Below are 23086 nucleotides of genomic sequence, written 5' to 3'. Positions count from 1 at the left end.
TTTTCAACGCCCCGTGGTACTTACGTTAGTAACAAAACACTGCATGACGACTGGTATACCGTTCGTTGAAGACGAAATCAGCAGACTAACAAGAAAAGCAAGACAACTACATTTCCAACCAGAAGTCAGACGAAGATTGAAAAGATATTGGCCAACAGATTTTATTCTTTCATTTTAATTTTCATTTCAATTTTACTTTCAAATTATAATCAAACATTATTTTAACTTGTTAGTGTTAGTATTGGGAGTGTTATCAGTGGATAACTTCTCCTCTAATGTATTTGCAATACTCACATTTACTAATAGCTTTTAATAGCAGGTTGTAAATTTGCAAAATTTAATAAAAAAAATTTTTATTCTTTAAGAATTTAAAATGAAGCTAAATAGATGCATAAAACATTTTTCAACCTCTTATTTTCGGGTTTGAAAATAAGGGGGCAAATTTCGTTATAAACATTTAGAACTGAAGCGACCCCTTTTCCCTATACATCGTATGAGTTTCTAACTTGCAGATTATTGTTGCTAAAGACAAAACGAAGATTTAAAACAAAATAAAATGTTCTACGGTAAACTGAAGCCGAGATAATTGTTTTTGTTTTCTTAAATTGTAGTGACTTTATTTATAGCAATTAAGAAATTATTTCGCAGTCATTGACTAAAGAAAGACCTATATTATCTTAAAATAAGAATTATTTTAAAATAAAATTACATTTAACAATTAAAAATGATTTTTAAAGTGGAGTGGAGATTTATTTTTCTTTACGATTGTGATTTATTGTGTCGGTTGCCCTTAGCAACTTATAGTACATTGAATCTCGGTTTTTGCTCCAAATTTTAAAGAATCTCTTAAATTGACATGGAATTTGGCATACACATAGACAACATGTCAAAGAACAAAAGTGATATTGCGCCGATGATTTTCGGGTGTGCTTTTGCCCTGGGGATGAGTTTCACCTTTTATGGGGACGAAAAAATATACGTTCATAATCATTACGGAAATGGATAGACTAATTCTAAGCAACTTTTGTTCTATAATATTTTTTCTCTACGTTAATACTTTTCGAGTTATTTGCGAGTAAATACAAAAAAAAAACACGTTTCAGGCGGTTTTTTGCAAATAACTTAAAAAGTAAATATTTTATTGAAAATACATCCTTAGCAAAAATATATCCCATAAAAAAGTGAAAACAAGTGGTGTATGTATGAGATCTCTAGACCCAATAAAAGAAAAGTTCTAAGTAATAAAAAATAGGTTCATACTCGCCAAATTGCAAATAGAATATTTCAACGGGAAGTAACCAAAAAATGGGAAAAACTCATTTTTGTTATTATTTCACATTGAAATATTCACTTTGAAATTTGACGGATATGAACCTATTTTTCATTAGTTACAACTTTGCTTCCTCTACTGATCGAGAGAGTTCATATACATAAACCATTATTTTCAATTTTTAATTGGCTATATTTTTGCTAAGAATTTTTTTTTTATAAAATACTTACTTTTTGAGTTATTTGCAAAAAACTGCCAAAAACCTGTTTTTTTTTTGTTGAAAAATGGACGTATTTACTCACAAATAACTCAAAAACTATTAACTTAAAGAAAAAAATGTAATAGAATAAAAGTTGCTTAGAATTAGTCAATTTATTGATTTCTGGTCTTATTTTGAACGTATATTTTTCCCCCTTCATAAGGGATAAAACTCACCCCCAGGGCAAAAGCAAATAGCGGCCAAATATCAATTTTCTTCTTTGACATGTTATCTATGTGTATGCCAAATTTAATGTTAATCCAAGCGTCTTTGAAATTTGGAGCAAAAACCGTGATTCAATGTACTATAAGTTACTAAGGGCAACCGACACAATAAATCACAATCGTAAAGAAAAATAAATCTCCACTCCACTTTAAAAATCATTTTTAATTGTTAAATGTAATTTTCTTTTAAAATAATTCTTATTTTAAGATAATATAAGTCTTTCTTTAGTCAATGACTGCGAAATAATTTCTTAATTGTTATAAATAAAGTCACTACGATTTAAGAAAACAAAAGCAATTATCTCGGCTTCAGTTGACCGTAGAAAATTTTTATTTTGTTTTAAATCATCATTGTGTCTTTAGCAACAATAATCTGCAAGTTAGAAACTCATACGATGTATACGGGTCGCTTCAGTTCTAAATGTTTATAACGAAATTTGACCCCTTATTTTCAAACCCGAAAATAAGAGGTTGAAAAATGTTTTATGCATGTATTTACACCAGAATATGAGAACATAAGTCTTTAGAAGGAAAGTGGATCTAGGATTAACCCTCTACGATTTTTTTCAAAAAGTTATAGCCTTCGACATTTGAGCTCTTGGGATGAACAATTTATAATATCTAACAAGTTCACCAATCGGGATTTACAAATTTTTTTATGTTTAATACAATAAAATAAAGTTATTTTTACAATAAAAATAATACAATTGCAAAAATCGGCCATTTTGGCCCTTTCGCGGGCTGTTTTGCAATAACGAATTAACGAAATTAAACTTGCCTTAGCTCAAATTATAGGTTTTTAACAAATAAAAAACGTCATAAATAAAAAGCTCCTACAATTTTTGGTTACATTTTAGTAGAATTTATTCCTGTCATAGTCCTTTAAAACACCTGATAGGTATCAAAAATTCCTGAATTATATCCTGAAATCGACCTATGTTTCACCCACAGCTTGGACTATACTCGTACATGGACAAATTGATGTATGAAGTTAAATTTAAATATCTAACACTAAAGTAAACAATACTTACTTAACGGTTTTGCTCTGGATTTAATTGAATATATAGGAGCGGTCACTTTTCCTACGCGAGTATAATGCTCTGCATAATATTTAGGTCCAGGACCAAGAGGTTTTCCGATGGGTGGAAATTTCGGAGCCATTGTATAATTAGGATATCTATATTTGGAGATGTCATGTTTCGGATATCCTATTACTGAAGGCAAATTGTATTTGTTCGGAGCTGGATCTAAAATGTTACATAGAAATGTATTACCTAGTAAATCAATAACTTCAGTTACTTTTATTTTATGAAGGCTTGTCTAGGTATAAAATGACATTCCTTACATTTTCTTCTTCCCTAGATACAAAGTTTACTACATTAAAAGAATTAGAATAATTGAAACAAAAATATTAAACAATATTTTAAATCCAAGACTTTTCGTTAAGAAACTGCTTTCTGGCTGCATCCTGTATCTCCAGCTTTTACAATATATAAGCACAAGAGACGACGAATATAGAAGAAAGCAAATAAAGGACACTAGCCACGTATTTACCTTCTTTTCGTCTAGGAAAAGGATCGAAAGACGAGTAAAGATGAAAAAGATAAAGGCAGTTTGTGTTTTTATTTGATTCAGAGTTGGACCACCATCTCCATATAGGTAGCTATTTCAGCATCTATGCATCATCAGTGAAGCTATGCAGTCACAACTCTAAACCAAATATCAACACCAATAGAGTTGTGACTGCATAGCTTCACTGATGATGCATAGATGCTGAAATAGCTACCTATATGGAGATAGTGGTCCAACTCTGAATCAAATAAAAACACAAACTGCCTTTATCTCTATCATTTTCTGCTTGTTCATTGATATCTCTATGGAAGGTTGTCACTCCATCTTTTGCGCGGTCGTCCTATACTTCTACCCATTGGCGATTTATATCTTGCCATTTTGATCATACGTGTCTCCCTCATTCTGCTTACGTGGTTTTTTCATTCTTTTTTTATATTTAGTGTCCATTCGTTTATAGACTGTACATTTTCATTTAATGTCTTCACTCCTCTTTCGATCTCTCGCAGCGTATTCCCTCTAATTCTTCTCAGTACTCTCATCTATGTCGTTTCCAGTAGTCTTTGTGTTGTGGCTATATGGGGTCTTGTTTCTGATGCATATTTTTCTTTATTGGTCTTACACCGACTTTATAAATTATGGACTTCACCTCAGTGTTAATATGTCGGTTTCGCCATATTGTATTATTAAGGCATCCTCTGTGCATTCTGTGCATATTTGATTTCACAAGTTTAAGTCTACCTTTGCAAATAAGAGGTAGGGGTGAGTGGGAACCTTCTCATGAAAAAATGGCTGTAAGTCCCGTTCTGCTAAATCGAATTTTGCATACTTGGTCTTGTTGAAAACCGTGACCCGTCAAAAGAGCCCGGTCAAAATAGCCCGGTCAAAACAGCCCCGTCAAAAAAGCCCCGTCAAAATAGCCCGAACACAAAATAGCCCGCAAACAAAATAGCCCCGACAAAATAGATCGCACACAAAATAGCCCCAGTCAAAACAGCCCCGGCTAAAATAGCCCCGGCTAAAACAGCCTCTTATAAACAATTACATAATTATTTATACAAGGTGTCCAAAAACTTTTTTTAATTTAAATTATTTGACAAAAAGGAAGAATGTATTTAATTTATTTAATTTAAAATGCATTTTACTGTTGCCCGAAAACAGAAAAAAATGTTTATATCATAAATAAACATTGATTTTCGCTTAACTTAAATGTTCAAACATCCAAGAGGCAGGGAAGACAGGACTCGAGTTCTCTGAAAAGACCATTCTTATTTAATGTGGTTAATATAAACATCTGAATAGAGGATAATTACCATTTCCGAAAAAATGTATTTTTAAGGAATTATTTCATGATGAATTCTGAAGGGAGCTTTTTTGTCGGGGCTATTTTGTCGGCGGGCTATTATTCCGCGGCTATTTTGTCTGCAGGCTATTTTGTCGGAGCTATTTTGTATGCGAGATATTATGTTGGGGCTTTTTTGGCGGGGCTATTTTGACGGGGTACCGTTGAAAACAGCTCTTTTTCGTCAATGCAAGAGCAAGTAAGAGTCTTTTCGAAAAAGCCTAATAAGTAATATGCCAGCTAGTAGGCGTCATTTAATTATTTTTGGAAATCTAGTTTTCTTTGGAGAATATTAAATACAAGTATGCATTTTTAATCCTGTATTACAAAATTAGACCAACTTAGCAACATAATACCGAAAACCGCATGTCGATACCTTTTTTCTATCTCGGGATATCTTAAGAAACGTGTAAATTTTAAAGTTAATGTCACGGGTAAACGAAGTTAAGGAAAAGTAGTATGCTATAGAAAAAATAAAGAAATATTTTCCAGATGTAAACTTATATAATTAATTAAAACAACAATAAGACAAACTAAAGAATAAAAAAATACAACAATACTTAAAAACAAGAGTGTTTGACCAGTGCATACTCCCAATTCTCACATACGCATGCCAAACATGGACCTTGACCAAGGCAAACATGGATAAAATAATGAAGACACAAAGAGCCATGGAGAGAGCAATGTTAAGAGTAAAGACAGACAAAAAGCAAAACAACTGGGTCAGAAATAGAACAAAGTCAAAGACGCAGGCCAACATATAGCCATGCTAAAATGGAGCTTCGCAGGTCATAACAGGAAAGAGAGCAAGAGGACGACCCCAGATGAGATGGGGAGACGACATTAAAAAGATAGGAGGAACGCACTGGAAACAGAAAGCACTAAACAGAAGCGAATGGAGGAAACTGGGGGAAGCCTATGTTCAAAATTGGGCGAATTAAAGGGCAAAAGAAAAAGAAGACAAACAGCAGTATAAAATATAACAAAGAAATAAAAGCAACTACTTAGGTACTTAGTGACGACCTAAATGTTCAAATTGTTGCCCATAATTTTCGATACAAACATTTACTCTTTCAAGAGTAGATTGAAAGGCAGTCTCAATTTCTGCTTTCGCAATGCTTTGAATGGCGTTTCGTATTCTCTAGATTCTAGATCATGTTTTCTCGCGTAGTAGGCCTAGCGGCAAAAACAAGGTCTTTACTCCGTCCAGGGCCGCTTTATCCATTAGGCAATATAGGCAGTTGCCTAGGGCGGCAAATTATGAGAGGTTGGCAAAAGCAAAAATACATAAAAATGGTAAGTACATGTTAAAGGACGGCTACTAGAGAATTGCCTAGGACGGCAATTGACCTAAATGCGGTCCTGACTCCGTCCCCGTAAATAAGAGTCTAAAACAGTTAAATCTGTTGCTATTCACTCTACTCTTGAAAGAGTAAATGCTTGCATCGAAAATGATGTGCAACAATTTGAACATTTAGGCAGTCACTAAGACTAAGTGAGTAGTTGCTTTTACTTCTTTGTTATATTTTATAGTGTTGTTTGTCTTATTGTTGTTTTAATTAATTATATACATTTACATCTGGCAAATGTTTATTTGTTTTTTCCATAGCACACTACTTGTCCTTAACCTCGTTTACCGGTGACAGTAACAGCTATGTTTAAAATGTACACATTTCTTAAAATATCTCGAGATACAAAAAAGGGATCGACATGCGGTTTTTGTGTTGCTAATTTGGTGTAATTTTATAATACAGGATTAAAAGTGTATATTTGTATTTAATATTTTCCAAAGAAAACTAGATTTCTTAAAATAATTAAATAACGCCTCCTAGCTTGCATATTATATTTCTAAAAAGAGCTGTTTTTAACAAAAGCAAGTATGCAAAATTCTATTTAGCAGAACCGGACTTACAGCCATTTTTTCATAAGAAGGTTCCCACTCACCCCCACCTCTTATTTGCAAAGGTAGACTTAAACTTCTGAAATAAAATAGGCGCAGAATTTTATGAAGAATACGATGATTGGATTTCCAGCGCCCTTTCATTAGGTAAATTTTGTAAAATTTTGATTTTTGAAATTCAATTACGCCCTCTAGCGGTGGACCCACAATCATGAAAATAATTTCCTGGTTTTTCCCGAAGCAACTTTTGTTATAAATATTTTTTTCTCAAAGCTGTACTATAAATGGTTCCTGAGATATGGCCGAGAGCCATTCTTATTGGGACACGCGGTACATACTTGATTTCTCACTCCTTTGTCCGTAGTTGGACAATGTAATTCCAAGGTATTTTATTTCCATTACTTGTTCAATACTGATGCCATCAATTTCTATTTTACCTTTGATTAATTCTTTAATGATTACTATTGTTTTAGTTTTCTGAAATGAAATTGTCATATTGAATTCTTTTGCTTTTATGTTAAATCTGTGGAGTAATCTTTGTAGATTACCTTCATCTTGGGCTATCATTGTTACAGAGTAGTTTTACTTCTTTGTTTCTCATTCTGTATACTCTTCCTTTATTGACACTTTTGATGATTTAATCCATAATTAAATTGAAGAGCATAGGCAGGTCACCATGAGTCTCCCTGTCTTATTCTGCTGCCTATGTCAATAGCTTCTGTAAGTTGTCCATCTATTGTGACCTCCATTTTGTTACTTTGGTAGATGTTTTCAATAGTTTTTATGATATCTAGGGAAACTTCTTTATCTATTACACAAAAGACGGATTACATCTTTTTCATTGCAGGAATTAGGCATTTTTGCCTGTTCAGTGTTCTGGTATCAAATTTCACCCCATCTTTTTATGGGGCGTTCTTTCTTTCAGATTGCATTTGTTTAGTTAGTCGCTTTCATTCGTTCTGTTTATATACCTACATTTTGCATTTTCTTCTGCATTCTTTTATTAATCAGGTAGTTAGTTCTTGTTTTACGTCTTAATTTACCCTTTTGTAACGCCTTTAACTCTTTTGAGAAATCTCGTTCTGCTAGCTTAGGTTCTAGAATTATCCATATAACAGAGTAGGTGCGGCCAGTGTCAATATTTTATTTCACGTTAGGAATATAACATTGCGAAGATAGTCTCATGCATTTCTTATAAACGATGGAAGTGCGCCGATGCCACGCCGTACTGATTAAAATGAATCGTATATCGGCAGTCGAGTAGCCACCCGTGCCCGAGAGATTTGTCAACACTGATCTCCATAAGCGTAACGTTCTATTCTTAACGTGAAATAAAGTATAATAACATTTTATCATTGTATCGTTTCTTTACGTATTCTTGAATGTTCTGCGCACTCTTCCGTATATATAGGGTGAGGCAGATAACTGGCCTATTAGAAATATCTCGAGAACTAAAGGCAACAGAATCATGAAAATTGGAATAAAGGGATTTTGAAGGATGATCTATTAAATGAAAATATTTTCATCTCTTTGCAACTTCCGGTTATACCGGAAGTTGCTTATAACTTCGTTTTTTTAAATGGGACACCCTGTATATTTTTACATTTTTGGATTCTCTTCGATGTCTTCTTTCTTAAAATATGAGGTTTTGTAATATTATACAGGGTATTTTAAAAGATAATTACGTTTTTTTATTATTTTCTTAGCAATATTCACACCCTGTAGAATTGTAGTAGTTTGACATCTAAAACTCTACTTACGTTCAAATGATTTTTAATATACTCTACTATTGTTAAGAGTCATTAGTATAGCTAAATTTTTAATTTTAGTATACAGGGTTGGTCGAAACTCGGAATGAGTATTTTCTGAGTTTTCTTAAATGGAACACCCTGTATTTTTGTATTGTAGTGAAATGATATTTTATAGTACTTTTTTATTTCTTAAGCATTCCCTATACCTAACTGCTTTAACTTGTGAGTTATTGGTGATTCAAGCTAAACATTAATTGCAACAAAAAATGCGTAAAATTTTATTAAGTTGGCCGTGAAAATACTCAATCCCAAATAATTTTTCAGAAATAAATACATATTAATCCAGACTGGTCCTTAAAATTACCAATAATGGTTTAGCTATCAAAATACCTACGTAGATTGTTGGTGCGATTAACAATTAAGCACAAATTATTAATTTGGAAATTAATTTTTAAATAAAAGATATTTTAAAAATTAAAGTAAAATTTCATCAGCCATAATCTTTGTTTTTGATTTATTTATGGACTGCCTTGCATTGAAAATCACTCATTCTATTCGTTCTAACAGTTCTATTGCACCAGAAACTCGTACTCGAACAGAAGTTTCAACTAACACAGGTTAGCGCAGTTGCCACAATGATCTCAATGTATATTCCCTATGTCCAACAGAACGATTTACGTACTGTATCTATATGTTTCTTCAATTTTACCTTCCTCTGCAGCATATTCAATAATAATTATTATTGTGATATTACGTCTGTCAAATTTTAATCTTCTTAGGTACTATCTGGTCTTTTATGTATCAGTTGCTTTCTATTCTATGTGTCCACTTCTTATCTACTAATATAGCTACATCGCATTGAGCTCTTTCGTTCTGATATACTCCAGTGTTTATCTTATGATAATTTAGATCGTCGTTTATTTCTTGTTTTTTTAACCTCAATCATGTGCAATCTCAAGTAGACCTGAATGTGATTTTGATTCGTCCGGCATTTGAGTTTGATGCTATTACTCATTATTTGTAATAATTATCCCAGTACATATTATCAATCTGTAGCTAGGTATGTTGGCTGGTGAAGATGCCACCTCGGGACCTTGAAACCTGCCTGGTTTTCTGTAGTTTTTATCTCTTAATCGACGTGTTACTTAAATGCATACGTAATGAATTCAGTGTTTTCGCCGCCATAATCCTTCAGGAACACGAGAATAGGATTTGTTGGTAGATCTGGATTATATTTCTAGAACCTCCGACTTATTTATAACGATCAGTGGAGATTATTCAACAGTTTTGTTGCATAGTGACCTTCGACAACCCACCTCCAAAATCCATTAGTAGTATTTGAGAAATGATCAGTAACCATTAATAACATTAGTAGTCTATTAGTATGATACTGAAAGGTTTCTGATACATGGCAGGCAGCTTATTTCATTTCGGTTCAGAGATGATTCACCATCCCCATACGTACGTTTCGGTCTCTCCAGACCTCCTCAGTGGGGCTACATGCAGGCTACATGAACACCACTTTTTCTAATACAATTTCTTCATGATGAACAGATTTCCGATAACAAATAGCTAATTAGGTATGAACAGTTCCATTTTTTTTTCGAAAGCAAATAATTAAAAAATTTTACACACTTAATAAATTTGTACACACTTGAATGAATAAAGGAAGTTAAAAATAGTATATCAAAGTGTGTAAGAAGTAATTTATTTCTTTAGTTGAGCACTTTCGACAAAAACGTCATCATCCGAGCTAATGGTCAATTATAAAAAAAAGTACCACTACTTGAGGCATGTGCGTGAGCATCTTGACAATATTAATTTGCATTATAAATCATGTATGCAATTGAGTTCTTTTGTCCTCCGTTTTATTTTTTTTTATTTAGCGTGTGGCTTAAGTATATCACAGAATATATTTAGATTTACGCATTATACAATGCATCACAAACAGATGTCCAGTTTTTTTTATACAGTATGTTCCTGTAAGTTGTTTCCATATGGAAAACTTTTTTATTATTGATTTTACGAAAAAATGTTATTCTTCATAAAAAGCTCTGCATGGTCCAAAACCTAACATTTAACCATCAAATATCAAATTTTTTGAATATTATACGAGGTATGTCAAAAAGTTTGAATTTCACTCAAGAGTAAAGTGGCTTTATTTTTCACAATATTGAAAATTTCTATTACGAAAAGTTGTTTGGAATTAAAAACTATATTCTAGTATGCAATTGCATCCTTCTTTTGGAATTTTTTTTTTGAAAAATTATGGATAACTAACAATATTTTCAGTTACTTCAATTCAGATAACTCTTTTATTATTAATTTTACGAAAAAAAGTGATCCTTAATAAAAAGTTTTGCATGGTCTAAAACCTAAAATACAACCGTCTTATGTCAAATTTTATCAATTTTATACGAGGTATGTCAGAATTTCGCTCAAGAGTAAAATACTTATGACACAAAACATTGTTATTGTGACACTATTTAGTCCGCTCACGAATTGGCCTATTTCTTCCCGAAGACAACCGCGACCGCAAATACATCACATTATTATGAAAAGTTATTTAGAATTAAAAACTATGTTTCAGTATGTAATTACGTCCTTCTAATTGAAATATTCTGAACTATAAAGGTACTTTACTTTTGATCTAAATTTATCTTTTTTGACATACCTCGTATAAAATTTATAAAATTTGATATAAGATGGTTGTATTTGAGGTTTTAGACCATCCAGAACTTTTTATTAGAAACACTTTTTTTTCGTAAAATTAATAATAAAAGAGATATCAGAATTGAAATAACTGAACATTATTTTAGTTATCCATAATTTTTCAAAAAAAAAGTTTTTTAATTAGAAGGATGTAGTTGCATATTAGAATATAGTTTTTAATTCCAAACAACATTTCATAATAGTAATTTTCAATATTGTGAAAAATAAAGCTACTTTACTCTTGAGTGAAATTCAAACTTTTTGACATATCTCGTATAACATTCATAAAATTTGATACCTGATGGTTGAATCTTGGGTTTCGCACGATGCAGAACTTTTTATAAAGAATAACTTTTTTTCGTAAAATTAATAATAAAAAAGTTTTCCATATGGATACAACTTACAGGGACATACTGTATATATTCGATTGACCCTTCGGTTGCCATGCATTACAAAGTCTATAGGGTCGTCTGTGTATGCTCTGCGTGGGCAGTCCTGAACAATGTGTCTGATCGTCTGTCTTGCAGCGCCGCAATCACAAGAAGGCGAAGGAAGTTTACCCCATATGTAGAGGGAGTCGGCGCATCTTCCACAGTTTGTTCGAATCCGATTAAGGACTGCCCAAACCTTACGGGGACGTTCAAATTCGCCAGATTTTTCTATGATGTCCGGTAGACTATGGTAATGCGGATCTCTCTTACTTTCCCAATTTTCTCTCCATCGGGTATTTAAGGCAAAGTTGGATTGCTGCAGCGCTTGAGCAGATTTTAGAGGGGGTAACCTGAATCGGAGACGGTTTCCATGAATATCGGGGGTGTCGTTGTGGACTAGAAGCTGGCGACTGTCCATTATTTTGTTATATTCTTTAACCAATGCATGTTCGCGGCGTAGATTGGGTGGTGCTATATTACTAAGGGTATGTAGCCACATTGTAGGGGTGGGCTTAATTGTGCCTGTTATCATACGCATAGCACGGTTTAGTTGAGTGTCGACCAGATGGCTATGTCTGCTATTTATCCACACTGGTGTACAGTATTCTGCCACCGGATATATCAGGCCAAGAGCAGAGGATCTTAAAGTTGATGCTGTGGACCCCCATGTAGTGCCGCAGAGTTTCTGTATTATATTGTTGCATGTTTTCAATTTTGCTGCTGTTTTCGTCAGGTGTTCTCTGAATGTGAGCGTTCTGTCTAGAGTAATTCCAAGATATTTCGGGTATTGATTGTGTTTCAACAGCTTGTTATTAAAATACAGTCGCAATTCTCTGTTTGCCAGCTTGTTGTTGAGATGAAAAGCTGATACTTCAGTTTTTGCAGTACTTGGTTGTAGTCTCCATTTCTTAAGGTATTCGCTGAGGATGGATAGGTCATTCGTGAGAGTGATTTCTGTAGTTTCTAAAGATTGGTGGCTTGTTGCAAGGGTCCAGTCGTCAGCATATCCAAACTTCCGAGATTCGGTTTCAGGCATGTCAGCAGTATAGAGGCTGAAAAGTAAAGGGACAAAGATAGAACCCTGTGGAAGGCCATTGTAAAGTTTCATCTGTCTACTCGTCCCCTTTCCCATTATAACCTGGAAGGCTGTTTGTCAGCCTGTTGTCAATGAGGTTAATTATCTTTCTGCAGGGGATAATACGGGCCAGTTTATATATTAATCCCTATCTCCATCTCCAAACAGTATCATATGCTGCTGTTAGATCTATGAATACTGTTGCTGTATTTTGTTTCTTTTGAAAACTAGCTTCTATAAAAGTTGTTAAAGACAGCACTTGGTCCGTACAGCTTCGATGAGGGCGGAAGCCAGCTTGTTCAATGAGAACGTTTTCTAGTATTCTGTGACTAATGAATTCTGTTGAGAAGCTTTTCTAATAGTTTATATACCATGCTGAGTAGAGCTATGGGGCGGTAGTTTTCTGGCTTATCGTTTGATTTGCCTGGTTTCGGAATTGCAATTATCTTTGTTCGCTTAAGTGAGAAAGGAATGTTACCTATGTTGATACCATCAAACCCAAGTGCTTTACCTGATTTCATTTCTTTCAGCGCATGTGTGATTTCAAAAATAAGTATTCTTTCTGAATATTCGGAGTTCATTCTGTTCGTTTGTTTTAATGCCCTTAAGTCTCTTTTCACGTTGGTAGTATGTGTTCGATCTCGTGGAGCTCTGGATAGAGATACTATAATATGGGAGGCAACCTTGTTAAGAGACATTTTAGACTCTCTGGATTCCAGCTGGTTAGCTCCTCCAATTTTCCGCAACAGGGACCATGCCTGTCGGCTTGATTTTTTAAAGTCGAGGTTTTCGACAGTCTTTATCCATTTTTGGCGTCTAGCTGTATCGGTGTTGTGTAAAAGCTCGTCGGCTATTTCTCGGTCACCACTTTCGAGAAACTTCGCGTATAAGTCTTCACATGTTTCAGTCCATCCAGGCACATATTCTGTGCGATATTCCCTAGGGATGATTTCCTTGGCAGCGCTTATTACTGCACCCACAAACCTCTCGTAATGTTTGCTGGTTGGAGGGACCCAGCTCAAGGTCCGGTCTAGTTGTTCAGAGAACTTCTTCCAGTTTCCTTTTCTAAGATTTCACCTGGGTCGAGGCTATGATCTAATTATTGGAATTTATATTCCGATGGTGATAAGTACAGGACGATGTTGAGTATGTGGGAAGTCTGCAAGAACACTTCTCGCAGTTGTTAGTGGTCTATCTTTGGTATCTTTTGAAACAAAACTCGGTTATATTCTTTTCTCCATGCAGCTGATTTAAATGTTACTCTGTCTTTGGCATCAAAAACTAGATATGTGTTTTGCTCTTCAGAGCATTCTACTAGTGCCTCCCCATTTTCATCATTCGTGGTGTACTTCCACATTTCGTGGTGGCTGTTGAAGTCGCCGATGTATATAGTAGGATGTGGATGAGTCTTTAGCACTTCTGGGTTCCATGTAGTGGCTGGAGGTTTGTATATGTTAACTACGCTAATCTCTCCAATTTTGGTGACCACTTCATGTATATTATTTTCATTGGACGCAGAAAGCAGGAAACCATTTTCTACAGTGTGACCCATTTAGATTGGAAACACCTCTATAAAATTTGAAGTTATTAACCGATTTTAACCAAATTTTTTTTAATGTCATGTAATAAAAGGTCTATTGCGGGACAAAATATGAAATATTTAGTTAAATTTTCAGGGCATTCTACGATACTTTTTCTTCGTCGAAAATGGAGAATTTGTATTAGCGATTTTTTTATTAAAAAAATTTCTACGCCACTGGATTTAGAGTGGCTTCAAATAGCTATGACAAAAATTTCATTAAAATATATTTATTAATAACGAAGTTACGACAACTTAAAATTTTAAAACTCACTCTAAGCTACGAGCCAAAAAAGAACACCCTGTATCAACAGATAACCATAAAACTAATTATTTTTCAAATAATTTTAATAATAAACCACTACTAGACAAAAAATGTTTAAAATAAATTTAAATTGAAATTTTTGTCATAGCTATTTGAAGCTACTCTAAATCCAGTGGCGTAGAAATTTTTGTAATAAAAAAATCGCTAATACAAATTCTCCATTTTCGACGAAGAAAAAGTATCTTGTTAATTATTAATATTAAAATTATTTGAAAAATAATTAGTTTTATGGTTATCTGTTGATACAGGGTTCTTTTTTGACTCGTAGCTTAGAGTGAGTTTTAAAATTTTAAGTTGTCATAACTTCGTTATTAATAAATATATTTTAATGAAATTTTTGTCATAGCTATTTGAAGCCACTTTAAATCCAGTGGCGTAGAATTTTTTTTAATAAAAAAATCGCTAATACAAATTCTCCGTTTTCGACGAAGAAAAAGTATCGTAGAATGCCCTGAAAATTTAACTAAATATTTCATAGTTTGTCCCGCAATAGACCTTTTATTACATGGCATTAAAAAAATTTGGTTAAAATCGGTTAACAACTTCAAATTTTATAGAGGTGTTTCCAATCTAAATGGGTCACACTGTATATTGCAGCGAATATAGGTTGCGACGCCGTTATGTTTATCATAAGTGGCTCCCAGTAAATCGTAGCCAGATATCCTTCCCTTAAATCAAGCTGGACTTTGTCTTCAGTATGGGTCTCTTGTATGGCAACCAGGTCATTGTCGTTATCGTGTAGGATTGTTTTGCAACACTCGGCATTTTGCATTTTAGTCTGGGCTGATTATCGGAGAATAGGCCATTTTTGGGAAAAGTTATTCACCAGCAATTTTATTACTGAAATCGAATCTTATGATTGTATATATTAATAATATAGGTATGCAAAGTCCGCAGATAGTGTGCTACTTTTTTATAAACAAAATGGCGCCCGAAAACCGTGTTGTTTTCAATTTTTGCTCTATAACTCCAAAGATTTTAACTTTACACCAAAAACACTCAAATAAAAATTCACCGCAATTAAATTCTGCATAGAGACGTGTTTTTTCCGATTTACTTCGACGAAAACTTTCCCCGGAAAAAGCGGGTTTTCCAACAAAATCTTTAATTTTCAACTAAACTTTTAGATAAGTAATTGTTAATCAATAATTAAATAACTTGGCAATGTATAAGCCCTTTTTGTATAGATTATAATTCCAGAAGGCGATGGAAATTGAATAAACAGTTTAGCAATAATTGAATCGTTAATTAAAAATTTACGGTCGCTATAATAACGACAATAATTATGATACATAAGAATAACTATAATTTTTTCATAAAAAGACACTATACCTATCTAATGTACTTTACAAAATTGAAATTGGACTATTTAAGCGGCCTCGGGAATATTTTAAAATTATAAAGATTTTTTTGGCTTATAAACAAATATAATATCTCGGGAACTATTAAACTAAATTAAATTGTAAAAACGTTATTCGAAAAACAGCGGCAGGACGCTTCTTTTAAAAGAAAAAACGTTTAATTGTGATGAGCAGTTCCTGAGATACAACCGGTCAAATTTGACCGGAATTTACGGCAAAGATATAAATAATAGATATATATATATATATATATATATATATATATATATATATATATATATATATATATCATCATCATTCATCATTCTCTTTGCCTTATCCCTATGCGGGGTCGGCTTCCCTAATTGCATTTCTCCACACAATTCTGTCTTGGGTCATATCAATGTTAATCCCCTTTACCAACATGTCCTGCCTTATCGCCTCCCCCCAGGTCTTCTTTGGTCTTCCTCTCCTACTCCTTCCAGGAATCTGCACTTCAGCTATTCTTCGTATTGGGTGATTAACGTCTCGACGTTGAACATGACCAAACCATCTTAACCTATGCTCTCTCATTTTGGCATCAATTGGTGCCACACCTAGACTTCCCCTAATATACTCATTTCTAATTTTATCCTTCTTTGTCACTCCACTCATCCATCTAAGCATTCTCATTTCCGCCACATGCATTCGTTGTTCCTCTTTCTTTTTCACTGCCCAACATTCAGTTCCGTACATCATAGCCGGTCTTATGGCTGTTTTATAGAATTTTCCCTTCAGCTTCATTGGAATTTTTCTGTCACACAACACACCACTCGCTTCTTTCCACTTCATCCATCCAGCCCTAATTCTACTGCATGCATCTCCATCTATTTCTCCATTACTCTGTAATACCGATCCTAGGTACTTAAAACTATTGCTTTTCACAATCATTTCACCATCCAAAGATACCATTTTATTTGTAGTAGCTCCATCTTTAAATGAACACTCCAAATACTCTGTTTTTGTCCTACTAAGTTTTAAACCTTTTTCCTCCAGAGCTTGTCTCCACTGTTCCAGTTTTTGTTCTAGGTCTCTTTCACTATTTCCTACTAACACGACATCATTAGCATACATTAAGCACCATGGAATGTTACCCTGTAGTTTCGTTGTTATCTGGTCCACAACTAATGAGAATAAATACGGACTAAGCACAGAACCTTGGTGCAATCCTACTTTCACATGAAATTATATATATATATATATATATATATATATATATATATATATATATATATATATATATATATGTAAAATATTATACGGGAAATAAATATTCTACCCTCGTCTGTGCTGCCATCTTGGGAACGTTTTCGCTGTCTACAGCTCATCAGCCAAGCTCTCAGAACAGACGAAGATGCAGAATATTTCCTCCGTATACCCGAGGCCGTAAGACAGCCATGCAGTCCTTATGGGACTAGCGCAATCTGAGTTAGTTAGAAGCATATATATATATATATATATATATATATATATATATATATATATATATATATATATATATATATATATATATATATATATATATATATATATATATATATATATATATATATATATATATATATATATATAATTTACGGCAAAGATATAAATAATTTTCAAACCGTCCCCTTTTTATTTTTGTCCTCTTTCTCCACACCAGTTTTCATATCCTTAAAATCCTCATAACATATATTATTATAATAAAAACTATCGATATTACGGGTGAAAATTGCCAAAAATAGCAAAATTCCAATCAAAAATTAGGTTGGAGAAAATGTAACCCTCAAAGTTCAAAATCGGTATACGTTAAAAAAATGCATTTTCTCGGCTTCCCATGGAGTAATTTCCTTCATTCTTTTTTTGTTCCCAAGTAACTGGAGTAGAGCCATCGAACTAATGCATTATTAAATGTCATACTTGCTTTTGTTTTGTTATAATAAATTAATTTATTTATTATAACACAAAATTTTAATTTGTTTAAATAAAAATTGTTTAAATAATTATACAGCTTTCAAATGAGAATATTTATGTTTTTAACATTAAAAGGGACACTTGTAGTAAGTTTATCTAAAAAAAAGCCTACAACTGGAAAAAAATATGTAGTTTTCTGTTCTTATAAATAAATTAATCTATTATAACAAAACAAAAGCAAGTTTGACATTTAATAATGTATTAGTTCGATGGCTCTACTCGTGTTATTAGGGAACAAAAAAAGAATGAAGGAAATTGCTCCATGGGAAGCCGAGAAAATGCATTTTTTTAACGTATACCGATTTTGAACTTTGAGGGTTACATTTTCTCCAACCTAATTTTTTATTGGAATTTTGCTATTTTTGGCAATTTTCACACGTATTATCGATAGTTTTTATTATAATAATATATGTTATGAGTGTTTTAAAGATATAAAAATTGGTGTGGAGAAAGAGGACAAAAATAAAAAGGTGGTGGTTTGAAAATTATGATCCTTTTGTGTATATCTTTACCGTAAATTCCGGCCAACTTTCACCGGTAGTATCTCAGGAACAACTCGTCGTAATTAAACGTTTTTTCTTTTAAAAGAAGCGTCCTGCCGCTGTTGTTCGAATAACGTTTTTACAATTTAATTTAGCGTAATATTTCCCGAAATATTCTATTTGTTTATAAGCCAAAAAATTGTTTATAACTTTAAAATATTCCTGAGGCCGCTTAAATAGTCCAATTTCAATTCTGTAAAGTACATTGGATAGGTATAGTGTCTTTTTATGAAAAATCATAGTTATTCTTAAGTATCATAATTTATTGTCGTTATTATAGCGACCGTAAATTTTTAATTAACAATTCAGTTGTTGCTAAACTGTTTATTCAATTTCCATTGGCTTCTGGAATTATAATCTATACGAAAAGGGCTTTTACATTACCAAGTTGTTTAATTATTGATTAACAATTACTTATCTAAAATTGTAGTTGAAAATTAAAGATTTTGTTGGAAAAACCCGCTTTTTCCGGGGAAAGTTTTCGTCGAAGTGAATCGGGAAAAACACCTCACTATGCAGAATTTAATTGCGGTGAATTTTTATTTCGGTGTTTTTGGTGTAAACTTAAAATCTTTGGAGTTATATAGCAAAAATTGAAAAAAAAACACGATTTTCGGGTGCCATTTTGTTTATAAAAAAAGTAGCACACTATCTGCGGACTTTGCATACCTATATTCCAGCAATAAAATTGCTGGTAAATAACTTCTCCTTGTATTTTGCTAATTAGCCCAGAGTATTTGGCCTTGCTTATGCCCTCGATGTTAAGGTGACAGACTCGGATACACGGTCCGAGATCTCTAGTCAGTTGGTTCTGAGAAGAAAGTTTATATTTGTTCCCATCGTATGTGATTTCAGAAATTATTACGTATAGATAAGATATATACATATTTTACGTATAGATAAGATTTGTCCTCCGTACAACCACCAAATAGAAAAAACGGCCACATAAACGTTACAAACACATAAAAAACTTTTTTTATGGTGTGGGTGTATAACCCAAACATTTTGGCCCTAGGAGAGACAACTGACTGACATATGTCGGAGCAGACGTGGCCTCAGATCACAGCCCACTTATCGCCAAAATAACACAAAAGGCTGTATGACACTATGCATTTTCTTGTAACATTTCTAATATCGTTTCTGATATGTCAAAAAATGCATAGTGTCATACACAGATACAAGAAACGATATCAGAAACGATACAAGAATTTGTGTCAGGCACAGATTCTTGTACAAGAACTGCGCCAATTTCTGCGCAAAAGGACAAAAACTTAAAACCTGCTGGTAAAACATCTAAATGTCATAATGGCGGCTGAAAATGAGATCATATGATTTATGTCTTGATGAATTTATTTGTGTTTTTGTAGGTATTATTTATAAATATTTTATTGATACTTAATATACCGTTTGGTATGGACTACTGTTCTACTAATAACCATATATTTAGCTCCTAGTAAAGTTCAAACTATGTATAACTTTGGGTTTCATGTTTCATAATTTTTTAATAGAGGAAAATACAATAGTTCCTAATTTGGATCAAACTGAAGATAACTAACGCAAATATTTTAGCACAAATATCAAAACAAAATAAAAAACACAAATAATCAACAGTCAACGTAAAAATTCTGGTTAACATTGAAATAAAATGTTTTGTTTTTAAAAGTTTATAAATTTGATAAAATCCTTAAAATCAGCTGTAGACTGTAGACCCAGTATATTATTTATCTATGCAGTACTACCATACCAATATATGTACCATATTCTCCTTTTTATGACCATTTTTCAGTGCGTCACAAATTATAGAAAAAAAGGTAAGTCCGTGATAATACACATTTATGACATTTATTCTAACATGACATTTTAGTTAAATCTGACAGTTGTCACATTTTATTTTCAATTTGGAATAAAAACAAATCAATTGTGTCTATTGCATTTATAAAATGGTATTTTCTTTGATTTGTATAGTCTTATAAATTGTACAGATTATATTGATAATATTATTATTTTATTTAATAAATAATTCTTTTTTGATTATGGCGCCATCTATCGACAACTAGAAGAAATGTTATAAATATCTGTAATCACCGACGTGCCTTTTTTTCTGTCACATACAATTTATTGCGTTAGAGAGAAATTGAAAAACTGTTACGCACTGAAAAATGGTCATGAAAAGGACTTTACCAATGTAACGTGACACAGGGTGACAAACAAAATTTCGACCAATCACGTGCCGAATTTCACACAATTTTCGATACAAGAACTTGCATAGTGTCATACAGGGCCCAGAGCACGCCAAATAGAATTCTATTTTGCTGACGTCACAAAATAGAATTTCATAATGGGAGATTCGACGGTTGCTACGCAACGTGACGTCACTAAAATAGAATTATATTTGGCGTGCTCCCGCACCAGGGCACAAATGTACGTACAAGAAACGATACAAGAAAATGTATATCAGAAACGATATTAGAAATGATACAAGAAAATGCATAGTGTCATACAGCCTTTACACTTGAAAATATTAAAAGACATCAAAGAATTGCTACAATATACACAACCAAGCAAAGAACCCAGTGTAAAAGAATCAATGTCCAACGAAAAGAAACGGAACCAATGTCGAACCATTGATTAATAAATACTACACAAATGGTCGAACAAGTAGCTCAGATTAACTCCAACTTCCAGGAAGTCAAAATCAGAATAGAAAAGGCTAGAGCAAATTTTAACAAAATGGAGAAAAGTGCTCTGCGCCAGAAATTTGAAGTTGGAGCCAAGAGTTAGGTTGGCTAGATGCTACGTTTTCTCGACTCTGTTTAAACAATGGAAGCTTGGACCTTGAATGCGGCATTAATGAAAAAATTAGAATTAATCGAGTTGTGGGTACACAGAAGAATTTTGAAAATATCGTGGACAGAACGTCACAAACAAAGAGGTTCTGAGAAAGATGATTAAAGAAATGGACATCTTAAATACCATCATACGACAAGAAAATGAGAATATCTCGGACATATTATACGTGGAGAGAGATACAACTTGCTCCAATTGATTATGCAGAGAAAAATTCAAGGAAAAAGAAGCATAGGGAGATGCAGAATATCGTGGCTGCGTAACCTGAGAGAATGGTACGGATGTACAGGGTTATTCACCATATTTTGATCCCCCCTGTAAACTGCTTTATTTACAGAATTAGAAAAAAATGTAAAATACAAAAGTTATTCGATTTTTAAATTATGATTTTTTTTACATATATATCGTACTAGTGACGTCATCCATTTGGGCGTGATGACGTAATAGACTATTTTTTTAAATGGGAATAGTGGTCGAGTGCTAGCTCATTTGAAAGGTTATTCAATTCCCTATTCAGTAATATAAACATTCACATGATTAATTATACAGGGTGTCCAAAAAATTTTTTTAAATTAAATTAATTGACAGAAAAAGAAGAATATATGTAATTTATTTAATTCAGAAGACATTCTACTGGTGTCAGAAAACAGAAATAAATGTTTATTGAACAAATAAACATTACTTTTCACTTAAATTCAATGTTCAAGCTGCCACCCATCTGCCTCTTGGCAGATTGAACATTGAATTTAAGCAAAAATCAATGTTTATTTGTGCAATAAACTTTTATTTCTGTTTTCTAACAGCAGTAAAATGTATTTTAAATTGAATAAATTACATACATTCTTCTTTTTGTGTCAATGAATTTAATTTAAAAAAATTTTTTTTTTGGACACCCTGTATAATTAATCATGTGAATGTTTATATTACTGAATAGGGAATTGAATAACCTTTCAAATGAGCTGGCACTCGACCCCTATTGCCATTTAAAAAAATAGTCGATTACGTCATCACGCCCAAATGGATGACGTCACTAGTACGATATATATGTCAAAAAATCATAATTTAAAAATCGAATAACTTTTGTATTTTACATTTTTTTCTAATTCTCTAAATAAAGCCGTTTACAGGGGGGTCAAAATATAGTGAATAACCCTGTACATCAAATGAACATTTTAGAGCAGCCGTCTCTAAAGACCGAATAGCTATGATGATTGCCGACGTCCGTCGCGGAGATGGCACCTGAATAAGATATTCTTTTCGCAGTTTTTATATATCAGCGCATAAATGATGTGAGGACGTGAATAATCCAATTAATTATACAAAATTCATATCAAGATTTAACTTGCAGGCTCTTTAGTTTTGTACCAAAGCTAGCCAGTAAATTGTCAAGCTATTTTCCAAATTGGAGTTCATTATATTCAAAGTAATAAAGTTATGTACTTACAATCTGTCCTTACAGGCATGTTAAGGAAAGTTTTAAGATCTTCTGAAAATGGGATATGTGAAAATGAAATGAATAATTTCTTTAGGTGATTCTTTTACATGAATTTGGACATGATTGACGATTTGATATGAATAAAAGTAGAAGCAAGCCTACTTTAAAGCACAGCTTGTTAGTAATTTTTCTTCTGTATTTTTCTATGGCCTCCAATATTCAGGGACTAAGCTCAAATTTATTTACATATATTCCTTACCTCGCTGACTTTCCTGTTGATAACTTCTCTCCAACTAACGCAGAATCTTCCTCTTTTTCTTCGACCGTGAGATATAACCTTCTACCACATTAAGACTTATTATGGAGGACGTTCCGCAAACATTCTTTGTACATGGCCATACCAGACGAGTTGTTGGGTTCCAATATCATCTACTATCGTCCTTTTTACTTTCATAATTTCTCTCATTCCGATGTTAGTTACCTACTGTTTCTG

At 33.0% G+C, this 23086-nt stretch overlaps 1 protein-coding gene across 1 annotated transcript in view; it reads right to left on the bottom strand.

Annotated features, from left to right (window-relative positions):
* Positions 1-22769, bottom strand: part of LOC126879713 (outer dense fiber protein 3-like) — a 32899-nt gene extending 10130 nt beyond the window's left edge. The window contains exons 1-2 of the mRNA XM_050642909.1: positions 22603-22769; positions 2785-3000 (exon numbers count right to left, since the gene is read on the bottom strand). Of these exons, the coding sequence (XP_050498866.1) occupies positions 2785-3000; positions 22603-22621 (235 nt within the window). The 5' untranslated portion in view covers positions 22622-22769. The remainder of the gene's footprint in view (positions 1-2784; positions 3001-22602) is intronic.
* Between the last annotated feature and the right edge of the window lie 317 nt (positions 22770-23086).

Source organism: Diabrotica virgifera, chromosome 2 (genome assembly GCF_917563875.1).
Source record: "Diabrotica virgifera virgifera chromosome 2, PGI_DIABVI_V3a".
NCBI lineage: Eukaryota > Metazoa > Arthropoda > Insecta > Coleoptera > Chrysomelidae > Diabrotica > Diabrotica virgifera.
The sequence above is the reverse complement of the archived record's forward strand: the minus strand, read 5'-3'. Positions and strand labels throughout refer to the sequence as shown.